Source organism: Rhinolophus hipposideros (genome assembly GCF_964194185.1).
Source record: "Rhinolophus hipposideros genome assembly, chromosome: 6".
Classification (NCBI taxonomy): domain Eukaryota; kingdom Metazoa; phylum Chordata; class Mammalia; order Chiroptera; family Rhinolophidae; genus Rhinolophus; species Rhinolophus hipposideros.
In genome coordinates, this window is record NC_138052.1 from 95,366,419 (window position 1) to 95,388,303 (window position 21,885).

Here is a 21,885-nt window from a genome sequence, read left to right on the forward strand (position 1 = left end):
GAACCAAAATAAACAAAAAACAGACCACCCAAAAGAAATCCATAGACGATATACCCTTGAAAAACCAAGTGTGAGATCTACAAGTTGACAGCTTTTGCCTGAGGGTCATCCCCAATTCACTCTTTTAAAGGGTTCAGTTCGGTGCTGCTTAATATATTCACAAGGTGATGCAGTAAATTGCCACTGTCTAACTCTAGTCTGAGCATGCCGTCCTGCCACTACAGGCAGCCAGAACACCTAAGGCATTTCATTTCAGTGTTTAAGAGCAGGTTTTTTTTATTAATAGACTTTATTTTCAGAACCATATTAGAGATTCAGAAAAATTGGGATGATGGTACAGTTTCCCCTATTACTCTCTTATATTAGTATGGTACATTTGTCACAATAAACCTTATTGATGCACTATTAACTAAATTTTTATTCACATTTCCTCAATTTTCACAATTTATTCACATTTCCTCAGTTTTCCCGTCATGTCCTTTTTCTGTTCCAGGATCCCATCCAAAACATCACATTCATTGTTGTATCTCTTTAGCTTCTTCTTGGCTGTGATTATTTCTCAGAGTTTCCCTTGTTGGTGACTTAGACAGTTTTAAAGAATACTCGTCAATATATTGTAAGGTAACCCTCTATGGGAATTCACTTGCAGTTTTTCTCACAATTAAATGGGAGTCATGGGTGTTTAGGAGGAAGACCACAGAGATAAAGTGCCATTTTCATCACATCGTATCAGTGTACGTATCACCACCGTGACTCGTGCCTGCTGCCGTGGCACTTGTCAGGTGTCTCCAGTAAAGTTACTTTTCTTCCCCTTTGGGAGGAAGTCACTATGTCCCCGTCCACACTGGGGACATAGATTTTTGTTTGTTGATTAGATTGACACAAAGCTGGAAATTACCTGTTTTTGCCTAAGTTCTTGATTGAAATTCTTTGGGAAACCTAAGAGGTAGACAGTAGCTCCCAGGTTAGATGGTGTATGATTTGTCCTTTGGTTTATGCATTTGACAATTTACATGTTTAGTTAGTGTACTACTACATGCCAGTTATTGTGCTGGTTTCCTGGGGGAGTACAAAACTTTTAAAGAAACTGTTTCTGTCCCCAAGCAGCTCGCAGACCACATGGGTGATAAATATACAAGGAATAAATGCCACATTTAGGATACTTTCAGCTGCAACATCAAAACATTCACCTAAAAATGGCTTAAATAGTTGCCATTATCGCCTGACCTATCCCGGAGACACGGCAGTTACAGCTTCAGTGACTCAGGATGTCATTAAGGATCCAGGTCCTTTGCATGCTCTGCTTCGCTGCTGGCTGGTGTGCTGCCTTCGGACTTCAGATTCTTTGCCTTAGGATCGGGAGTTTGGGATCCCATACACTTGTGCAACGCGCATCGAAAAGAGAGTCGGTCCTTCTCTCATCCGTCTCTCCTTTTGTATGGGAAGAAAATCATCTGTAGAAGCCTCCCAGCAGACATCCCTTTGGCCTAAATCAGATCACACTGGAAGCTTAAAAAGCAAAATCTGGCATTTAAACCTCTGGTATAAGGGGAGGCTCTGTCTGAAAGGAAGAAGCCTGAAAGGAATGGATGCTGGGTAGGTGGGGACAGTTGCTGCCCCAGGTGGCCTAGAAGCAAATAGGGAGCGGAGGAAAGGTACAGTTGGACATAATGAAAAGGCAGAGGGCAAGTTGCCTGCCTCAGACTGGGGCGGTCCTTTGAGAGTGACTGACATGAGTTCTGGACAATAGAGGGGCACGCACGCGCTGTCTGGATAAGACAGAGCATTGCGGTGCTTAGGAAGGTGAGGAGAGCTCCAGAGGGCACAATGGTATGGTTCTGAGGGAGGGAAGCGGAAGGAAAGTGAGCCAGCCTATGGGGCACAGTAGGAGACGGGTGGAGGATGGGTCGGGGAGAGATGGTCCGAGGGGCCTGTGGGCCCAGGGTGAGGAGCAGGATTGAAGAAAGTATCCTGTAAAGTTGGCTTTGGTTCCAGAACTGGCTGGGCTTCCCCAGTAATCAGGATCCCTCAAGGTCCTGGCAGCTGTAGGCGCTCAGCAGCCTGTAACGCTCGCTCTGCCTCAGTGTTGGAGCCGTTTCCTGGGGACCTCTTAGAGACCAGTATTTAACCACACATGTTCCAAGTGACATTCCTTCTATGGAGAAATTACCAAAGAAGTGAAGATTTTATCCTGTAAGCGTGCCAGGCCTTTGTGGCTACTATAAATACACTTCAAAAGAAAATCCTACCTGTCATCATAAGCAGAGTTTCTGCTTTCTCTGTTGCTTCTCTAACCTTTTGACAAAAGCCTTCAACAGTGATTCACATTTTTCTTTTTAGAAGCACAATTAAGTTTTATTCTCTTTATTTTTCCTTCTGGGAAGGAAGAGGAGGCTGCAAAATGGGCCCGAGAAGAAGAAGAAGCCCAGCGTCGGTTAGAGGAGAACCGGCTGCGAATGGAAGAGGAGGCCGCCAGGCTCCGGCACGAGGAGGAGGAGCGGAAGCGGAAAGAGCTGGAGCTGCAGCGACAGAAGGAGTTAATGCGCCAGCGGCAGCAGCAGCAGGAGGCTCTGCGGAGGCTACAGCAGCAGCAGCAGCAGCAGCAGCTGGCGCAGATGAAGGTAAGGCCTGGCACCCGGCGCTGCCCGTGAGAGGGCTGCTTCCGGGCGTGCTGAGTGTGCGCACTGCGGAGTGCAGTGTGGTGCATGCACTTGGACCGGGGAGGCTCGGGCCGCAGCAGTGGTGCAGCCGGGCTCAGGCACTCTGGTCCGTAAGTGGAGTACAGCCCAGCAGGCGTGGGACTGGGCTCTATATGTAGCAGTCAGCACTGCTGAGACAGGGACGTGGGAGAAGGATCTGCCCCCCGCAAGCAGGAGACACACACATTCGGGTGTGTCCGTGGTCGTCACCAGGACCTTGAAGCAGCTGACCGTGCGTGGGTTTACTGAGGTCGGATTGGGGTGATGTATGCAAACGGTGGTTTTATGAGCATTCAAAGCATTATTGGAAATAGTAGGAAGTGAAGACGGGGAGACCAGTCAAGAGAGTGTGACGGTGGTGGTGACAGTGCACAGGAAGGGCCAGCAGGACAGGACTAGCTTGAGAGCGAGTGTCTGGTCAGAGGGACCGAGGCAGCGGCTGGAACGGTCCTAGTCAGCAGGCGCTCAGGGACTGGGGAAGCAGTGGGATTACTGGTGGGACCAGCGGGGTAATTGGGAAGGAGCGAGCGGTGTACGGCAGGCGTGGGCTCAGTGGTTGGTAATAAGGCTCAGTGTCCCCTGTCTTAAGGGGCCCACAGGAGAAAGACCTAGAAACAGTCAATTAGAATACAGTGTGGTGAGAGAGGTGGCAGTAAGTATTACTTGCTTTGTGCCTGGCTGGATTAATTGAGTGAAGTCCCACTCTCCCCAAAGTGTGAAGTCTCTTCTGCTGCTCTTCTGGGGGCACAGCACTGGGTCTGCCCAGCCACTCGGGTGACACTGGTTTCAGCAGGCCTTTCTTTGGTTGTCTTTTTCCTGGTCCGGCTGTTAAGCTCCACTAATTGCCGCGTCATTCCATCCTCTTTGAAGAGCCACTTGCCCAGGTCTGTATTGGAGATTTGTTCTTTCTGCTCTTTCCTTGGTTGTCTGACACAAAGTAGTGACGACAGTCCAGCCCTCCTCTCCAGCAACTCCACCAGTCTCCTCCCAGCTGCCTCCCACTGGTCCTTCACTGAGGTTTTGAAATGCTCATAGAGTCGAACTCCTCATTCTCCACACTTCTGCAGAGGAAGTCGGTTCCTTTGGGAAGCCGCTTGGCGCTCTCATTCCAGTCTGGGCCTCCCACCTCCACCCCCAGGCAGAAATCTGAGTCACAGCTCGAGCCTGAGAAAGCGGTGTGCTGCTCTCCGAGTGACACCCTGCTGTAGGAGTTGAGGCCTTGGGGGCTGATAGCCTCGGGTCTTTGGGGCCTGCCTTTCCTGGTGGCTTGGCAGCCTTTCCAGCTGGGGCAGTCTCAGTAGTGCAGTGCTCAAGGTAGCTTCCATTTTACGAGTGGGGTAGGCATGAGAAGGGAGCTCCTCTGAGCTGTATTTGCTGTCACTTAGGCTGAGAAGTGCTGATGTGCTTTTCGGGGAAGTCTGCCCACTGACTGGCAGCTGAGGAGCGGGGAGGCTTGTGTTTGGTCACACTCACCTGGGATGGAGTTTCTGTCTGGCTGAGCTACGAGCTGGGAGAGAGTGGGGCTTGGTCCAGGTACCACATCTTCTGTTCTGATCAAGTTTTAGCAGATTTTCTTGGGGAAAAAAGTGTTGTTTGCTGTATTCCCTTTGGAGCATTTCTAGAGGCTTTGAATGATTTAAAAAAATAATAATAATTTTTACCAGTTTTGCTGGAGGTTGATCCACAGCTCCTTGTGGTGTCATTACTGGATGTGGAACACAATCATTTTATTTTGTTTTTTAAAATAAAAAATAGTGTCAAAAGTAAGATAGCAGTGTCAGAGCAGAAAAAAAAGTAAAAGTTTAAAAAAATCAATGAAGGATATTAGGCATTCAGGGGTCACAAAATGTGCCAAATTCCCTACTATGTGCTTCTGATTTGGAAGAGAACTGTTCTGAAAAGCATGATGGATGAACTGGGGTTCTCTGAGTAGGCTGTACAGGATGGTGGGGGCCGGAAATGATCCAACGCAGTGTTGCCCAGTAATGGGGTAGTATTCCCCGTGCACAGGTAAGACCAGGAAGGTGATAGCTGTCAGCAGACCTTATGTCACGTGAAGACTCGGATTAGTCTGCTTTGCTCCACAGCGCAGGCCTGGGAATCAGGAGCGAAAGTGTGTTTCGGCACAGCAACTGGAAGGATCTCAGAGAGGCCTGAAAGGGGCCGAGGCCATTTCAGGAGGAGGTGCATCTCTTCCTGGTGCTGCCTCATGTTCTACTGAAGACAGCTGGGGACTGGCTCCTGGGGACAGTGGGTGACACATCCACGGAGACTTTAGACACCACCAGTGGTTCTGGCTGATGGTTGGCATCAGAATTACAAAAGGCGCACGTTCTCTGGCCTGACCTTTGGATCTTCTGGTTCATCAGGTGTGGGGCCGGGGCGGCAACGTTTTCACAGGTCCTCCCAGGTGGTGCTTCCTGGTGTGAGAGCTGCTGCCCTGTTCATCTTGATAGCTAGCACCTTCCAAGTGGGTCCTTTCTTCCGGAGAAAAGCGGTTGTTTGCGCTCAGCTTTGCCTACCTCGTCCCCCATCTTTCTCTCTTAGTTTCTTGTGTACCCCTGTCCCTCCCCAGCACAAGGGCATTTTGAGAGAAATGCCCCCCACTACTACCTGTCATATTAGCCCCAGACTGTTAAGGATCAGCTCACTCTGTTCAGTAATGTTGCGGGTACTCGTTTGGAGAGCTCTTTGGTGATGTCAGTGACAGTCGAAACTGTTTATCCCCTTAGCCCATCAGGTCTAGTTTTAGAGATTTCTGCTAGAGAGTCATTCTTTTGGGGGGCTTTTGGGCATTTTGTTTGTTTTGATTCATGCTCATGTATTATTGCAATTAAACATATTTTAAGTCTGGTTAGATTTGGTTTTTGTTTGTTTTGTTTGTTTTTAAGATCCGTAAGATGTCTCAGAATTAGGGTGCATTGTTTTTCTGGCCTAGAAGACCAAGGGATTCTCTTCGAATAATCAGGCTTTTAAGAACACTGAAGTACTCAGAAACCAGATATTTACCCTCTATTTTAGTCCATAATTTTAGGGGATAGGAAAAAATAGAATTATTAATTAAAAATAGTTTAGTGCTCATGACTAGAAGATAGTTTGGTTAACAGTGACTCTTTTTCATAAAAGACTGAGAACTATGCCTGGCATCTTCCATTAGCTGTCCCCCTTGGCTGTCCCTTCAGATATCTTGTCCTTAACCCTTTCACTGAAAAATCACATACCATGTTTTTTATTGCCTCCTTGGATTAAAAATTTAGTGATTCTTTGTTTACTCCTTTCCCTTTATGTCTGCCGCTATAAATGTCAATGTTAGATGTATCAAATTTGCAATCCCAAAACGGTATATCAAATAAAAGTGTATGGTATGTATTTTAAGTTGTTTTAAAATAATCTTAGCTCTAGAGTAGTGACAGGAAATTTAAGTTAAAGAAGCTGACTGACTGGGAGAATCAACGTAAAAGGAAGGACATGTGTATGTTCTGTTCGTACATGTTGCGTCACTGCCTCTTCATTTCCTTTCCCCATTTCCTCATGAACTCTTCTGCCTTCCTTTTTGTTAGCTTCCCTCTTCCTCAACGTGGGGCCAACAGTCCAATACGACAGCATGTCAGTCCCAGGCAACGCTGTCGTTGGCTGAAATCCAAAAACTGGAGGAAGAACGAGAACGGCAGCTTCGAGAAGAGGTAACTTTTAAAAGTAAAAGGGGTCCATTTAAACAGTGTTCCAGAATAGCTTGTGTGCATTATGGGTTAGTGGTTAGTAAAGATAATTATCGTCAGATTGCTGTGTCTGAATTGCATGTTCGTTATTAAACTCTTTAGCCAATAATTTGGTCATTCTAGCAAAGAAGGATGTAACAGGAATAACATTAAGATGGGATAACATAAATATTCATTTATCTTACACATTTTAATGTAGCTCTTGAGAGAATAGCTCATAAACAAAAGTACGTGGTTTTTTCAGAGTTATGGGTGAGCTTTATGCAGATAATCCTTCTGTAAATTTGATTTCTAGAATGCAGAATACATTTTTCTCTAAGGGTGTCGGATTTTCTGACTACCCTAGAAAACCATAAAATATTCCAGTAGGAGAAAAAGTCTGCTTGTAAATCTATATCATTAGGATAAGAAGGATACAAAAGAGTGAAGGAAAGGGCGGGAGGAGAATATAGTTCTTGACAGAAGAGAAAATGAATAAGCAAAATGGTTTGGTTCAGCATGCCATTAGGTGCCATATTCATTCATCCATCCACTTATCCATCCATCATTCATCCATCCATCCATTCACCCACCCGTCTGTCCATCCACCCACCCATCCATCATTCATCCATTCATGCATCATCCATCCATCCATCCTCTATCCACAATCCATCCATCTATCCCATATTTGCTGAGTATCTACTTGGTTATAGTTATAGTCTGGGGTTATATCTTGAGTCTGAAATTGACAAAATTCTCTGATTTTTGAGGTGTGGGGTATAAAGCTTACCCTCTAGTTGAGGGGAGATGGACAGTAAAACTTGGTGCTGCTAGTGATTGTCTAGTTTTAGGTAGTGTGATCTGGGAAGGCTTCTCTGAAAAGGTGGCAGGAGGTAGAGTCTTGAAGAAAGTGCTTTCTGTGGCTATGGTTTGAGGTACAGCGGTCAATTTGTCATAGAATGCAAATTGTCATTTTTGGATCTGGGTGGTATCGTTCACGGAAAACCATGGGTACACAGAGAAGTGGAAGTTGTCTACATATTCACTATGTCATGTGTTTGACCTCATCAAATAGGTTAAAATGTTTCTTCACCTTTAAAATTCCCTTATTTCCTACCCTCTTAAAAAAGACTGAACTTTCTCTGAAATCATTTCTTTTTTAAAAGGTTATAACAAATGGATGCAGAGCAGAGTATATCATTTACCTTAAGGCTAGAAATTGTTCTGGTAATTTTGGTCTCTGCTGAATGAAAAAATAATAGTGGTCATCAGGGTCAGAATTACAAGTCTTTTCTTGTTTGTCTTTTTGTTTGTCAGAAGTTGATGATTGCCTCATTTCATTTTCTTTGAACTGTTAAGTCTTCCTATACTCTTTAAAAGGTATAAAATGCGAGAACTGACTCTGGGTGGTAACACACAATGTGATATATAGATGATGTCATACAGAATTGTACACCTGAAATCTATGTAATTTCACTAACAATTGTCACCCCAATAAATTTTTTTTAAAAAAAGGTATAAAATGCCACTCAATAGCTATTTCTCACATAGAGAGAGAAAAACCTAAGAATTTTATTTCATTTTTTCCATGGAGGTGTACTTTCCAGGACCCTCTAACTTGTTTCGGTCTGTTCGCTCTTGGCTTGCTGCCCAGCTGTTAGGTTTTTCTTGAATTCTTCTCAGTTGTTTGTTGCCCTCCTGGACTGATTTTGATTTTCTCACATTTTCTCTCCTGTGTTTTCATTTCTGTCTTTTTATCTCTTTTTTGATGGGGCATTTCTTCAGTCTTACCTTTCAGTCCTCCTATTGAATTTTTAATGTATGCTATCTTATTTAAAATTTCTCTGAGCCCTTATTTGGTTCTGTTTCTTTTTATAGTCTCTTATTCTTATTTCCTCAAATGCACCGTCTTACCTCTCTGAGAATATTACTTAGTGATGATAGCTTTTAAAAAGCTAGCTCCTACTTTCCCGTCTTGTTTGTTTCCTCTGAATTTTGTTTTTTTGGTTTGTTTATTTGCTTGATTGTGTCTTTGGCTTTCATTTCAGAAGCTTATGTCAAATGTTTGTTACTCCTGGGCTATCTGTTCATATTTAGGAATAAGGCACTGAAAAGCCGATAGGAGGTGCTGGCGTATAGCACCTTGGGGGGCTTTGCTGTGATGGTCTCTGGCTGGGCTGTTCTGCTGGAGGGGTCCCCGACCTGTTGGTGACTATAGGTGTGTTCTCTTGTGCAGGGTCAGCTCCCCCACAGAATTACCCTCCAGGGTGGCTCTGCCTTTCCGAAGAGGAAGTTTCCGTTTTCTGCCAGGGAGAGGGAGAGACAGCAGCCCAACTGCATCAGCTGTAGGAGGCAGTCTGGGGTCCTACTGCTGCTTTTTTATAGACTGTCAGCCAGCCTTCCTTTGTTGGAGATGCCCACACCTCTGTCCTGAGCTTTCTGCATGTGTTGGCCCCATTCTGAGCTTCCTGTAACTTAGGTTTCCTCTTAATTGGGTCTGTTACATTGGCCATCATTTGTATGCTGTCTAGTTTGTAAAATTTATTCTGTTCTCTTCGTACTTAGCTTTCTAACAATATTTTTTTTTCTGTGATGTTGGTAGGGCTCTAGGAAATAAACATGTATTTCATTTCTGTGCTTCACCAAAAGCCCTACTTAATTTTTAAGAAGTAGTTCTGCATTTGATTTTTTTATTCTCCTCCTAGTAGCTCTGTCAGTTTACATCTTTATTTGTAGTAAATGAGTTAAAGTTAATCCTGTCAGGTGTTTAATTTGGTGTAGCTACTGTGTATTCATTTGCATTCCATTTAGTTACTGGACATGTGTAACTATGACGTTTCAAACCGGTATCCTGAGCTGCCTTTCATTTTTGTGCCCCAGCAAAGGCGCCAGCAGAGGGAATTGATGAAAGCGCTGCAGCAGCAGCAGCAGCAGCAGCAGCAGAAGCTGTCCGGCTGGGGGAATGTCAGCAAAGCCGCAGGGACCGCCAAGTCTCTTCTGGAGATCCAGCAGGAGGAAGCGCGGCAGATGCAGAAGCAGCAGCAGCCGCCGCCGCCGCCAAACAGAGCCCGGAACACTACGGTGGGTTTCTTTCCCTGTGGACCGATGGCATCCGTGAGCTCCTCTAATTAGTGTGGGCTCTTCTTTAAAACATGTGTTTGTTGTTGTTAAGTCATCATGTGTCTCTTCTTCCTTACCAGCATTCCAACCTGCACAGCAGCATGGGGAATTCTGTTTGGGGCTCGATAAATACTGGTGCCCCTAACCAGTGGGCGTCTGACCTAGTCAGTAGCATCTGGAGTACCGCTGACACTAAAAACTCCAACATGGGATTCTGGGATGATGCGGTGAAAGACGTGGGACCTAGGAACTCAACAAATAAAAATAAAAACAGCGCCAGTCTCAGGTAGGGCTTGGAAGGATCAAACCCATGCTCCTTGGGGGGTTGGGGGAAGGGGCGTGTGAGGAGTGGGACGGTGAGTGGGCAGGGGAAGGCAGTTAATCTAGTTTTTACTTACGTTCATCGGTATCTAAGCACCTGAGGCTATAGTTTGGGGATTGCTTTCTTCCCCCTAGAAACACATCCATATTATCACTAGGGGCTCCTTCTGTTGCTGGCACTTAGTCCATTGCCTGTCACACGGTAACCACTTAATAAAGATTAGGAATAATGTATTTTTGATGTTGTTTAACATTTCTCCAAGGTGTTCTCTAGATCATAGCATTTTTTCTTAAACGTGTATTTTTAAGTTACTTACAATATAACGAGTATTATAAACACTTCTGTCACGGTCTGTTTATTTTTATGATAAGTTAGTTACCTTTCACCTTCATCTTTCTTTCCTTAGTGTACTTTGTTTTTGAAAGAGCATGGGTTTTAGTGTAAAATACATGACCTCAGATCCCAGCACTACCACTTATTAGCTGTGTGACCTTGGGCAAGAGGGAACCTCTTTGAGCCTCAGTTCCCTCATCTGTAAAATGAAGACAATAATAACTTCATGGGTGTAGTTGTAAAGATTAAACGAATACACGTGAAGTAGTTAGTGAAGTGCCTGGCACATAGCAACTACTTAATAAATGGTAGTGTTGTCAGATAATTTCTTCTCAATTGAGGGCCTAACATATTATGACTAAGACACTAAATAAATATGTCAGTTTATAGAGCACAGTGCTCTAGGCCTTTGTATACAATGTCTTTATTCCTTATGTTAACCCAAAGAAGTATCAGTACCATTTTACAGATGAGAAAACTGAGGCTTAGCAAAATTAAAAAATAAAGGACACACAGGAAGAATTTCATCGTTTCTCTGAAAAGAAGCCCTACATTCACAAACTGGAACATATTAGCTGAGGCTAGATTTTTAAGGGGGTATTGAGTAACCCCTGCTTCACCCCAAATCCAAATATTTGAATATTTGGAGCTAAGCTTTGGATGATTGGACAGCCACCCAGTGTTGCCAAGACATTATTTGTGGTATTGTAGTATAATCATATAGTAACAGTTTCTGGGAATATAATATCGCCCTATTGTTTTGCTTTAGTAAATCTGTAGGTGTGTCTAACCGGCAGAATAAGAAAGTAGAAGAAGAAGAAAAGTTGCTGAAGCTCTTTCAGGGAGTAAATAAAGCCCAAGATGGATTTACCCAGTGGTGTGAACAGATGCTTCATGCCCTTAATACGGCAAATAACTTGGATGGTAAGAATTGGGGAGGGAAACCCAGCATGTGGAATGGCAGAGCAGGACCCACAAAGAGGTTGGCACACTGGAATGATGGGCCAGAACTCAGGAGTGAAATCTAATGGAGGGCAGGTCCTGCACCTACCATAAGAACTTGCTTCTTTAACAGTATAGGACGTAACATTACTTGTGAGAGAAGCCCTGTAATACCCTGCTCAAACAGGTTGTCAGTGGTTGCCATAAAGGTAAATGCTATCTCAGGCTGCCTTATGATGTACTGGACAGAGGCAGTCAGAGTTCCGTACTGCTCGTTTAATGAGCGACATTGCCAGCCGGACCAAGTCTGAGGGAAGGTAACTGGCATGGTGGGGACAGAGGTCAGCTTGGGCTGGAAAGGCTGAGGTGATGTGAACTCTTTCAAACCTTCCTGCCTTTGGGGGCGGGGTGGGAATCCTGTGATAGCAAGTAGAGGTACTTTGTGTAGCATAGTATGTGGAAGTGAAAAGGTTTCAGCACAATTCGAAGAAAAAGTTGCTGATTGTTAGCTGTTCATGAAAAGAACATTCTGCCTGAGGTAGAAGTGAGTCCCTCCCCCAACCCCAAATGAACAGAGACTGGTCAGCTTGATATGGAAGGGATTCCCATAGCTCATAGTCTACCTCTGATGTCTTGTGCACAACCAAGGAGCTTTAAAAACAGAGAGGTAAAGGAATGAAGGGTTCTTTGCAACATTGTAACAATATTTGATGGTCTGAAAGAGCCAGAGAGAATGATAGTGAATGATAATAAAGGCTACCATCCATTAAGCACCTACCATGTGCTGGGCACTTTCTAGGGGTTAATGTATGTTATCGCAGTTATTTAATTTTTGAAGCAATTTTGAAAGATACCTTTACAATGTAGGTGATCTTATTCCCGTTTTATAAATTAGGAAACGAGGCTCAGAGTGGTTAAGTAACTCATCAAGGTCACACAGCCAGCAAAATCCAGAGTCAAGTTTTAAACCCATGTCTGTCTAACTCTGATACTTGTGCTTTTCTCCTACACCATACTGCTTGCATGTTCCATTTGATTTTCTCTAAATGTGTGGAATTTCAGTGACGTGAAGGAGGGTATGGCTTTGTCTTTAGCATCTGTCGTGGTGCACAGCACACATTATAGCACTTAATAATAAGTATTGTTTGAATTTAAGAAAAGAACGAATCCCCAAATAACTTAAGTCTTAGGCAAGCAGTTGTTTCAATCAACGTAATGTTTAGTGAAACTAAACATGTATGATATGTCTTTGATTGTATGCTATTTCACATAATTCGGGGCATTGCGATGATAGTGGGTTTTTGTTTTTTGTTTTTCATTTCTAAAGCAGATTAAAACAATATTTAACACAATTACTACATACCTTTTAAGTTTCCATCATGAATGTCTTTTGTGTGTGACAATATATTAAAAACTAAAACTGATATTTTGTATGTGATGTTTCATTATTGCTCTTTATGTCTTCTCCTCCCTCGTGTTGCAGTTCCCACATTTGTCTCTTTCCTGAAAGAGGTAGAATCTCCTTATGAGGTCCACGACTATATCAGGGCCTACTTGGGAGATACATCTGAGGCCAAGGAGTTTGCCAAGCAGTTCCTCGAGCGCCGTGCCAAACAGAAAACCAACCAGCGGCAGCAGCCACCGCAGCAGCCGCAGCAACAGGTATGAGGCAGCCGTGAGGGCGCTGCCCCGTGCGAGCCAAACCATTAGTACCGTGAAGGACTGAGCACCAGAGAAATGAAAATTAAAACAAAGATACCGTTTTTGTACATCAGATGACCCAAGCTTTTTAAAATGTGGTAGACGCGATCTTTTTAAATTACATATCTAGAGACCTTTGTGAATTTCCCAAAAGGTAGCAAATATAACCACACATTTTCCATTAGGTGCACCAACCCCATCATTCTTGGTTCATGCATGTGCCTCAAATCGCAAATTCCAGCTTGTCACAGAGCCATAAATTTGGTTGTGAATAGTTACAAACTACAAATACTAAATCCCCAGTGTCTGGGATCCAGTTTCCCCCCATGTTGATAATCTTGTCGTTTCTGATGGGGATGCAGTCAGTTCTCATTCACGGCGTTCGTGTTCTGTAAAGTCGCTGCCAGCACTGAATCAGAAAAGACTGGACCATTGCTCCCAGGGGAAATACAGGGTTAACTTCATGTGAACCTCTGGTCACAGCATTTTTGTCAGCTGATCAGTATGTAACCTTGCTTGCATGTGTTTCTGTTTAAAGATGCTTTATGTCATTTATTGTGGAGTCCTTAACACTGAAGTCACAGCCAACAGCTCCGTGACTCAGCCTGAATGAAGCTCAGCTAACACGTGTTTTGTCTAGGAGGCATGTCACAGCCCCTCCGTGTGCTTAGCAACGCTACACAGCACTTAACACTCAGGGACCGTTTTATATAATGAAATCATCAACAGAAAGGACACAAATGTGAAAAACGTGACACTAAATAGAATGAAAAGGATGCTTGTTTACAGTATGAGAGCTGAGACCAGAAGGCAGAGTCCTACTGTCGTCTGCCTCAGCTGGGAAGGTGGCCTTGAGCCCCTCAGATTGTTCACTGCTCTGCACGTGTGCAGGCCCCAATAACCACAGAGCACTGCGGTTTTATTACCCACTGATTTGGGGGTAACAAGTAGATTATAGCAAGTACTGCAGCCTCCCTCATGCACAGGGGATACGTCGTACGACCCCCCAGTGGATGCCTGCAGCTGGATAGTACTGAACCCTGCACATACATCCCTATGATAAAGTTTCATTTATAAATTAGGCACAGTAAGAGATTAACATCAGTAATAACACAGAACAATTATACAACATACTGTAATACAAGTGGTATAGAACATGGTGTCTTTGTCTCCCTCTGAAAGCCGAGGTAGCTGCTTACTGACTAATGCATGGCAGGTGGCAGAACCCAGCATGGATACGCTGGACAAAGGGCATAATTCACGTCTGGGCAGGACAGAGTGGGATATGTCCGTGCAAGATTTCATCCCGCTACTCAGAACAGTGCACAATGTAAAGTTTATGAATTGTTTATGTCTGGAATTTTCTGTTTTGGGGCTGTGGTTGACTGCTGGTGACTGAAACCACAGAAAATGAAACTGGATAAGGGGGGACTGCTGTAAGCCAATTCACAAATACGGCCTCCGTGAATAACGAGGGTTGCTTGTTGAGGGTTTCTGAAAGACGAATTGGCAAGACTCGGAGAGGCTTAAGAATATTCATATCCTTTAATCACATAATTCTTCTAGAGATAATGTTTGCTTTATAGGTCACTTCTGGGGATATGTAAAATACAGTGAAGTACATGGCATTTAAAATCCACTTGGGTAGATGGGCTAACAGGGATCAAATGCAGGAAAATGAAAGTTGTAAACACAAATGGGTATCAGAAGAGAAGGCATCCTAATACTGTGGTTCCCCGAAAATAAGACCTAGCCAGACAGTCAGCTCTAATGTGTCTTTTGGAGCAAACATTAATATAAGACCCGGTCTTAGTTTACTATAAGACCAGGTCTTATAATATAACACCAGGTCTTATTTTACTATATAAGACCGGGTCTTACATTAATGTTTGCTCTAAAAGACGCATTAGAGCTGACTGTTGGCTAGGTCTTACCTTTTGGGAAACACGGTAGCGACAGAGAAGGCTCTTTGCATTTGTGAATGGCTGACAGTGCTGCAATTAGAAGGTGGAGGTCCAGTGTGCGTGCACAGCCAGGCTTGTCCTCCCATAATGCTTTCTCCACCCCGGTCTGCTTTCACCCAACTCATTGAATCTGATCCCAGTTTAAAATGCATTACTCTAGTAAGAACACCAATTGAGTGTGACTACCCGGTAGACTATTCCATAGTTTAACCAGTTGGTAGGAAGTGTGGGTAATGTTTTAAGACCAGATCCCTCTGGGATTGCTGGTTGGAATAAAGTACGTGACCCTAACTTTGTTTGGTAGCATGCTGCTCGCTGGTCTGTAGTCTGGGGCCCAGAGAACAAAGGGACCTTCTGCTTTGGGTAGGTGAGGGGTATAAATTGCCAGAGTGCAGAGGTCTTTTCGTGATTTTATTTGCTATAGATTTAATTTCCTAGTGGATGGTACAGACTCCTTGTGCACCTGAGAGGTTTTGACAGCTGTGCTGTCTGTCATAGCAGTGTGGACACGTGGAGTGACAGGACAGGCCTTGTGGAGGCATAGAGCTTCCTTAGGGACGTCAGAATCTACATGAAGGTAAAGGCCTTCATGTAGACTGCTCTTGGTTTCATTGTTATCAGAACGCATGGTAGGCTTCCTGTTGTTAAACTGCTACTTGATAAGGTGAGGGCGCATCAGCGCTTCTCTTGGGGGGGGGGGGCATGCCTGCCTGCTCCGTGTAACCTCAGCTGTGCCCTCTTGCTCCACAGGACTCTGTGTGGGGGATGAACCACAGTGCACTACATTCAGTATTTCAGACCAATCAAAGCAACAACCAACAATCCAGTTTTGAGGCCGTACAGAGTGGCAAGAAGAAGAAAAAACAGAAGATGGTCCGAGCAGATCCCAGCTTGTTAGGTGAGCACAGGCTTAAAATCTCAGCTGAGTGTTGGGAGAGTGTAGGTTCTAGCAGTTACTCTGTGACTCCCGGGGGAAGTGTTTTTCATGAAGGGAAATAATTCGTACACAGAATTTAACTTTTTTAACCAGCTCAAAATAAGTAGTCAGTACTTACTGGGCATCTCAGTGTAAGAATTGTGCCTCGTTGCATGGTGCTTTAGCGCTTGTTTCATGTTTAATATGAATTTCCCTAGAAGGCCTTTCAATTTAGTTAGAAAATAATGCTAATGGAAAACCGTCAAAGTTGTTTACAAACTTATTGCTAATTTGTGTGCAAGGCGACCATAAATCCAATGAGATATTCAGAGAAAAGAACTGAGTAGTGAGTATATATTCACTAGATCCGTCAAATGGTTCTCAGAATGACTGCTTTATGGCAGGATGCTCCTGTTTTCCTACTGAGTGAACCTGGAGGACTTGAGGGCTTAGAACATGTCCCAGAGTCACACAGCTGATCAGCCTGGGGCTGGGATTTCAGAACAGGCCTGTTTTCTTTCCACTGCTCTGTGGTACCCACACCTCTTGTCTAGAATTGAGGACTAGTGTCTTCATACAAGGCAGCTTCATGGAACAGGTGACACCTGAATTGGGGCTTTGAAAGATGGGTAGGAAGGATGGGGAATGGCGTTTCTAGAATAATAAACAGCATAGGCAAAGCTGGTGGGCTGCCTGTGCTCCCTAAATTGGCCTACCGACCTATATACAATGATAAAATTATTTTCCATTTATGAATGTAAAATAGGCTATTATAAAACCATGCTGTCTGGAGTACAATGATTGTATTGGCAAAGATTGCGGGTGGGGATGCTGGCCCGGTTAGGTGGCTGCAGTGTAGGTCAGGGAAGGATGCTGGCGGCCTGGAGTGGGATCTGGCATCGGCGATGGAGAGGACAAAGATGGATTTGAGAAGTTTAGGGGATAGAATAGGCTGGACAAGGAGAATGGGAAGGTTTGGGCAGCTGGATGGATAGTGTCACCTTTTGCTAAAATGACAAGCACTGGGAAGTGGAGCCGGCTTCTGGGGAAATGTCAGGGTGTTGGAGTGTTGCATGAGTTGAGTGAAATGACTGTGAGACACCAAGTGGAGAAACCCATATAAAAGAGCTGGTAGCACAGCACGCGGTAGATTATAAACCTGTTCTGCCCTGGGTGGAATCCTATATTTTCCTTCAGTGGTTTCCTGCCCTGGAGAGAACAAAATGTCAGTAACAAAAACTTAACTGAGGATTGCTCTTTTGGAACTGGTGCCTGAAAACTGGCTTTGGGGACATAAGGATCTGGTGAAATTCTGTTTTCTTCTGCCTGTCTTGAAAGTTTATGTTAAGAGTGGGTGGAATAGTCCGAAACTTTTTCTAGTTCTGACAAAAATAGGTGAATATAGATTTAAAAGTGTTCCTTAAATTCTGGTTGTGGGTTCTCGCTAAGAATCCCTTGCTCTTTAGCTGTGGCACTTAAGGGCTAGGCTGTCGGGGAACGGTTTCTCTGAAAATGAGGTGAAGTTCTTATTTTGAATTGATATGTGCCTTATGGATTTACAGATTAAGAAAATTAATAAATATCCATCAGTTACAAGTTCCCCATGCATAGAGTGGGGAAACAGGCTTTAATTTGATCCAAAACTACCCATTGAAACCGTAGTCATTCATCAGAGAAGATCTTTGCTTCCAAAACAAACCATCAGAAAGGGGCCCAGCCCCATTTGAATGATCCATGTCCCCCATTGTACTGGTGTCTTCTCTAGTTGTCAGAGCTGCCAGGTGCCACTGTGAACCAGCGTCCTTTACTTGGATATGACAGACACAGCTGACCAGTGAACAACACAGGGGTTAGGGTTTCGATTCCTGCACAGTCGAAATCACATACTACTTTTTGATTCCCCAAAAACTTAATTATAGTCGTACCTCAGTCTCTGTGGGGGGATTGGTTCCAATACGACAGCAGATACCACAATCTGATGATGTTCAGGCCCCTTCTATAAGATGACGTAGAACAATGCATACAGTTGGTCCTCCACGTCCACTGATTCCCAGCTGTGGATCGAATATACTTGATTTCATGGATGTGAAACTCTGGGATACAGAAGGTCGACTGTATGTTGAAAAAAATCCATGTGTAAGTGGACCCGTGCAATTCAAACCTGTGTTGTTCAGGGTCAACTGTGTACACACAATGCCATTTTGTCCCAGTTGTACTTTCCTGATAAGAACAGTCTCTCAAACCTGAAAGAAATTGTGCGAGCAAGGGAACAGCCTGTTGTTCTCAACCTAAGAGAATGAAGTCTTAAGAGCTAGGCTTCCTAGGCTTAAATCCTCATTTGTGTTGCCTTGGATATCCCAGAGTTTTCCTTTCTATCAAATGGGGAGAAGTGTCCACCTTACTGGTTTATGACAGGTAAATAAGATTATGTCTGCTAAACGCCTAGTAATCAAAATATTATAGCAATGAATGATTAACTTTTTTGGCCCCAGGCTTCTTTTTGCTTCCTGTCTTTTCATAATTAAAAATAATTTAGTTTGTGTTTTTATTACATTTCTACTTTCATTGCATGTAGTTCATTATTGTTTTTATCACATTTCTTTCATCTGTTCTTGAGGTACATATGAAATCAAAGAAAACCTGCTTCAGAATACAGTAATAGCTAATTTCATAGTCTTTCGGTTTTTAGGCTTACCTAATTAGACCGTTATTTTAAAATATGAACACTAAGCCTTTCATAATTTTCAAGGGAAAGAAGTCTTGCGGGCTATGGGAGCACAGTGATGGGTAGAACCCAGGTTGGATGGAGGCCGAGCCTCCCTCGGAGGTATTAGGCCTTGTAAGCAGCTTGTACCACAGCTTCCTGGGTTTAGAAATAGGCATGTTTATGTTTGTAAATCAGGATATTTTGGAGTCAAGAATGTAATATAATTAAGCTGTTTTTATTATGGAAGGCATTTTTTATTATTGGTACATTTAAAATGTGTCTTTGTTTGAAAACTTGAACATTAAGGAACAGAAAGGAGGGGTCAGAAAACTCAAATAATATTAACAGAACTGCTTTTAGACTGGAGAGCATCGCTTGTTTGCTTTTTGATATTCAAATACCAGCTGAGACAGCTTGGGATTTCATTTAAGGTGGATGAACTGAACAGCTTCCTGGAGTCTCTCCTTCCAAAGAGGCTCTGTCAATAATTCCCTGTATCTGTCAGTCTCTGATTGTGGAGATTATGGAGTCTGTACACCAATGGATGATAGCACTAGGTGTTCACACGTCACTGGTGTTTGTTAGTAGTGCGTGTTGCTTTCAATGGCCCTGCTAGTGCTGCTTTTTCTAAACCAGGTTCCATTTTAGTCAATATTGCTAACTGAAATCCTTTCCTTTGCAGGTCTGCTACAATAGATTGAGTGGAATAAAGTGCTTAAATTGTTTTGTGCTGTCTACTATGTGATAGGAAGAACATCTGAGGGCTCTGGGCATCTTGTCTTCGAATAGTACAGCTCTTGGCCAGAAGTATGCCCAGTAGTGAGTGGGGCTGAGGCCGTGTTACGCCCACTCCCAGTGTGTTCCTCCCCCCCCCCCCCCCGCCCCCATATCTTGTAAGGCACATCTCCGGAATGAATTTCCCCACAGCCCCGCCTGGCCTGGCCTAAACACACACTTACACCCAGGCTCCTCTCAGGGAAAGTTCTCTAGGGCAGTGGTTTGCAGTTCTGTTTAAACAGTGATGCTGTTTATTTTTCCTCCTTAATTAGATTATACCAGAACCCTAAGAAGTAAAAACAAAGAATCTCTCATTGGAAGGGCAGAAAACCACTGCTCTGACCTTTCTCCTCCTTTCTTCTTCTCTTGACTGTCCCTATGGAATGCCCAAAAACAAGCGCCTATGTTCTAGCCCACTGGCGGGACTTGGAGCCACAGAGTTGTCACTCATTGCCATTGTTCTCCCTGCAGGGTTCTCGGTGAACGCTTCATCGGAGAGACTCAATATGGGTGAAATCGAGACTGTGGACGACTACTGAGCACCGCCAGGGACTGGCCTTCCCTCCCTGCTGACCATGGTTCTCCGCCTCTGGGCACAACACTTAGCGTTCACTCTTCCTCTCTGCAACAAATCACAGAACCGATCATCTCAGGCTTTTTCTTCTAGCCCGTTGTGGCCAAGCTCTTTAAACCGTTTTTGTTGGTGAGCATCTCAGACTATAGATGAGTGGACCAGACCGTGTGTCTGGGGGGTGGCAGTTGGGATTTCTCCCCAACAAGGCCGTGTTCGGCAGCACGTGTTCACCTCGCGATTTCATCTACTGTCCCCCAGAAAGTGTATTGGGATCTGCCAATAGCAATTTACTTTCTGTTGTCACTTTTTTCCTTTATATCTTGTTTTTCTTCTTCATTTTATTCCCCCCCTCCCCCATAAGGGCAAGGGGTCTACCTGGTGCAGTCGTGAAGAGAGTTCATGGTAACAGACATTGGCCAGCAACAAAACACCCAAGTACTGTGACGTGAGCGTCCGACAGGCCGTCGGCACTCTCCCGGTCTGAAGGCTGCATGGCCACTACTGCCTTCGGGATTGCATCCCAGAGGCCCTGAGTGGGGTGGAGTTTAGATTGCATTGTTGGTATTGCACACCCTTGGCCTGTTCCTTCTGAGCATCCTTTCGGAGAAAGGACTCATGTTTCTTCATTAGATAGTGACTTCCAAGCAAGCTGCCTTCTCCCCTGGCATACTCCAGCCCGATTGGACAGAGGAGACCCTGTGGCCTGGGAGAGGGACTTACTCTTAATTTTCCTTTCTTACAAAACTGATTTTTCCCATAAATATTTTTACTTCAGAGGACTAGGACCAGTTTGTTTTGGGCCTTTCTGCTGAAAATTTGTCTCGTTTAAGAGGCAGCTAGGATCTTTACCATATGTATGAATTTGTATAATTTCATTTTGGATAGGGATAAACTTTTGCATCAGATAAAAGCCCGGAATTTCATCTGGTTCCTCAGAGCATTGCGTGTGTGTCTTGCTGTGGCCCCAAAAAGATTTTGTTTAAAGATTCTGGAATGGCAAGTTGCTTGCCTTTTCTGAAAAGAGAACATACCAGACCTGATCATCTTTAAGACCTTCATCCATGGAAACCACTATACAGGAGAATGGCGGGGAAGGGAGAGAACGGGGGAAAGAGCCTGGTGTTGGCTTCTGGTCGTGGCCTCCTAATAGCCCTTCACTTCAGAAATAAATGTACCCAAGCCCTATTTATAAATAAATACTCTACCTGCCTCCACCAGCCTCCCTCCTCCCCCAAACAACATCACCTGGAATTGCCAATCACACTTTGGTCTGAAGCCACTGGACGTCCGTCCCTGGGCACGAAGTGCTGAGTTGGGGTGGCTCCTGGTAGACCACCTTTTCTTTATGTCATCGTTGCCTGAAGAAGGCTGGAGTCGCTCTAAGAGCAGTTTGGTTTGGGATGATTATATTTGGTTTCTATTTTATTCTTTTGGATCACCATTCTCCCTATCCCTTCTTGCCTCCCTCCCTCCGAAATGTGTACAATAACTATACAGAGACTGCTATAAACTTGTATATAGTTTTTGGATCAAATAGCATGAGGAGATGGGGAACCATTTAAAATTGGGACTCCTGCTCTCCTTTGCTTTGTAAATTCAAAAGTGGGGGGTGGGGAAGAGGGATAGTTAAAATGTTTACAAAACTTTAAGCTCCCTCGGACCTTTTGCCAGTGTGGAGGAAAATAAAAAGAACTTAAATAAAAGCTGGTGGTGTTCTATCTGAGCGCACCTCTTGTACTCGCCTTTGTTGAGGCTGAGTTTTGCACTAAACCCTTCGTTCTCTTGGTCCATGGAAAAGCTCCTAACCTGTGAGCGCCCGAGACATGGAAGCAGCGGGGACTTTGGGTGCCAGGCTGCATTCGGAACACTGGCTGGTTCTCTGTGATAGAAAAGGTAGAAGTCCTGGCGGACATGGGTAAGTTTCACTAAATGTCTTTCCTCCTCTGATTGTCCCTTTCTGCTGACCTGTGGCTCGTGTCCTGCCCTCACCCCACAGACCCTCCTCCCTGGATGTGCTGTTCCTCTGGAGGAGCCCACACCTTCCAAACTGGGCTCCACTCTGTGCTTGTTCGGGAAAAGAAGAAAGACAGAAATAGCATTTGGAGGTGGGGGAGGCAGATTCGAGGGAACAA

At 44.3% G+C, this 21,885-nt stretch overlaps 1 protein-coding gene across 4 annotated transcripts in view; it reads left to right on the top strand.

Moving 5' to 3' along the window:
* The window catches only part of GIGYF2 (GRB10 interacting GYF protein 2), a 120,026-nt gene extending 98,531 nt beyond the window's left edge, over positions 1–21,495 (top strand). For 2 of the 4 annotated variants that reach the window (XM_081052146.1, XM_081052144.1), the window contains exons 22-29: positions 2,385–2,621; positions 6,260–6,382; positions 9,278–9,478; positions 9,598–9,803; positions 10,942–11,096; positions 12,598–12,776; positions 15,530–15,677; positions 19,651–21,495. In XM_081052146.1, the coding sequence (XP_080908272.1) occupies positions 2,385–2,621; positions 6,260–6,382; positions 9,278–9,478; positions 9,598–9,803; positions 10,942–11,096; positions 12,598–12,776; positions 15,530–15,677; positions 19,651–19,718 (1,317 nt within the window). In that variant the 3' untranslated portion in view covers positions 19,719–21,495. Of the gene's footprint in view, positions 1–2,384; positions 2,622–6,259; positions 6,383–9,277; positions 9,479–9,597; positions 9,804–10,941; positions 11,097–12,597; positions 12,777–15,508; positions 15,678–19,650 lie in introns of all 4 variants that reach the window. The other 2 variants (XM_081052145.1, XM_081052143.1) reach the window with 1 other exon arrangement.
* The last annotated feature ends 390 nt before the right edge of the window (positions 21,496–21,885 follow it).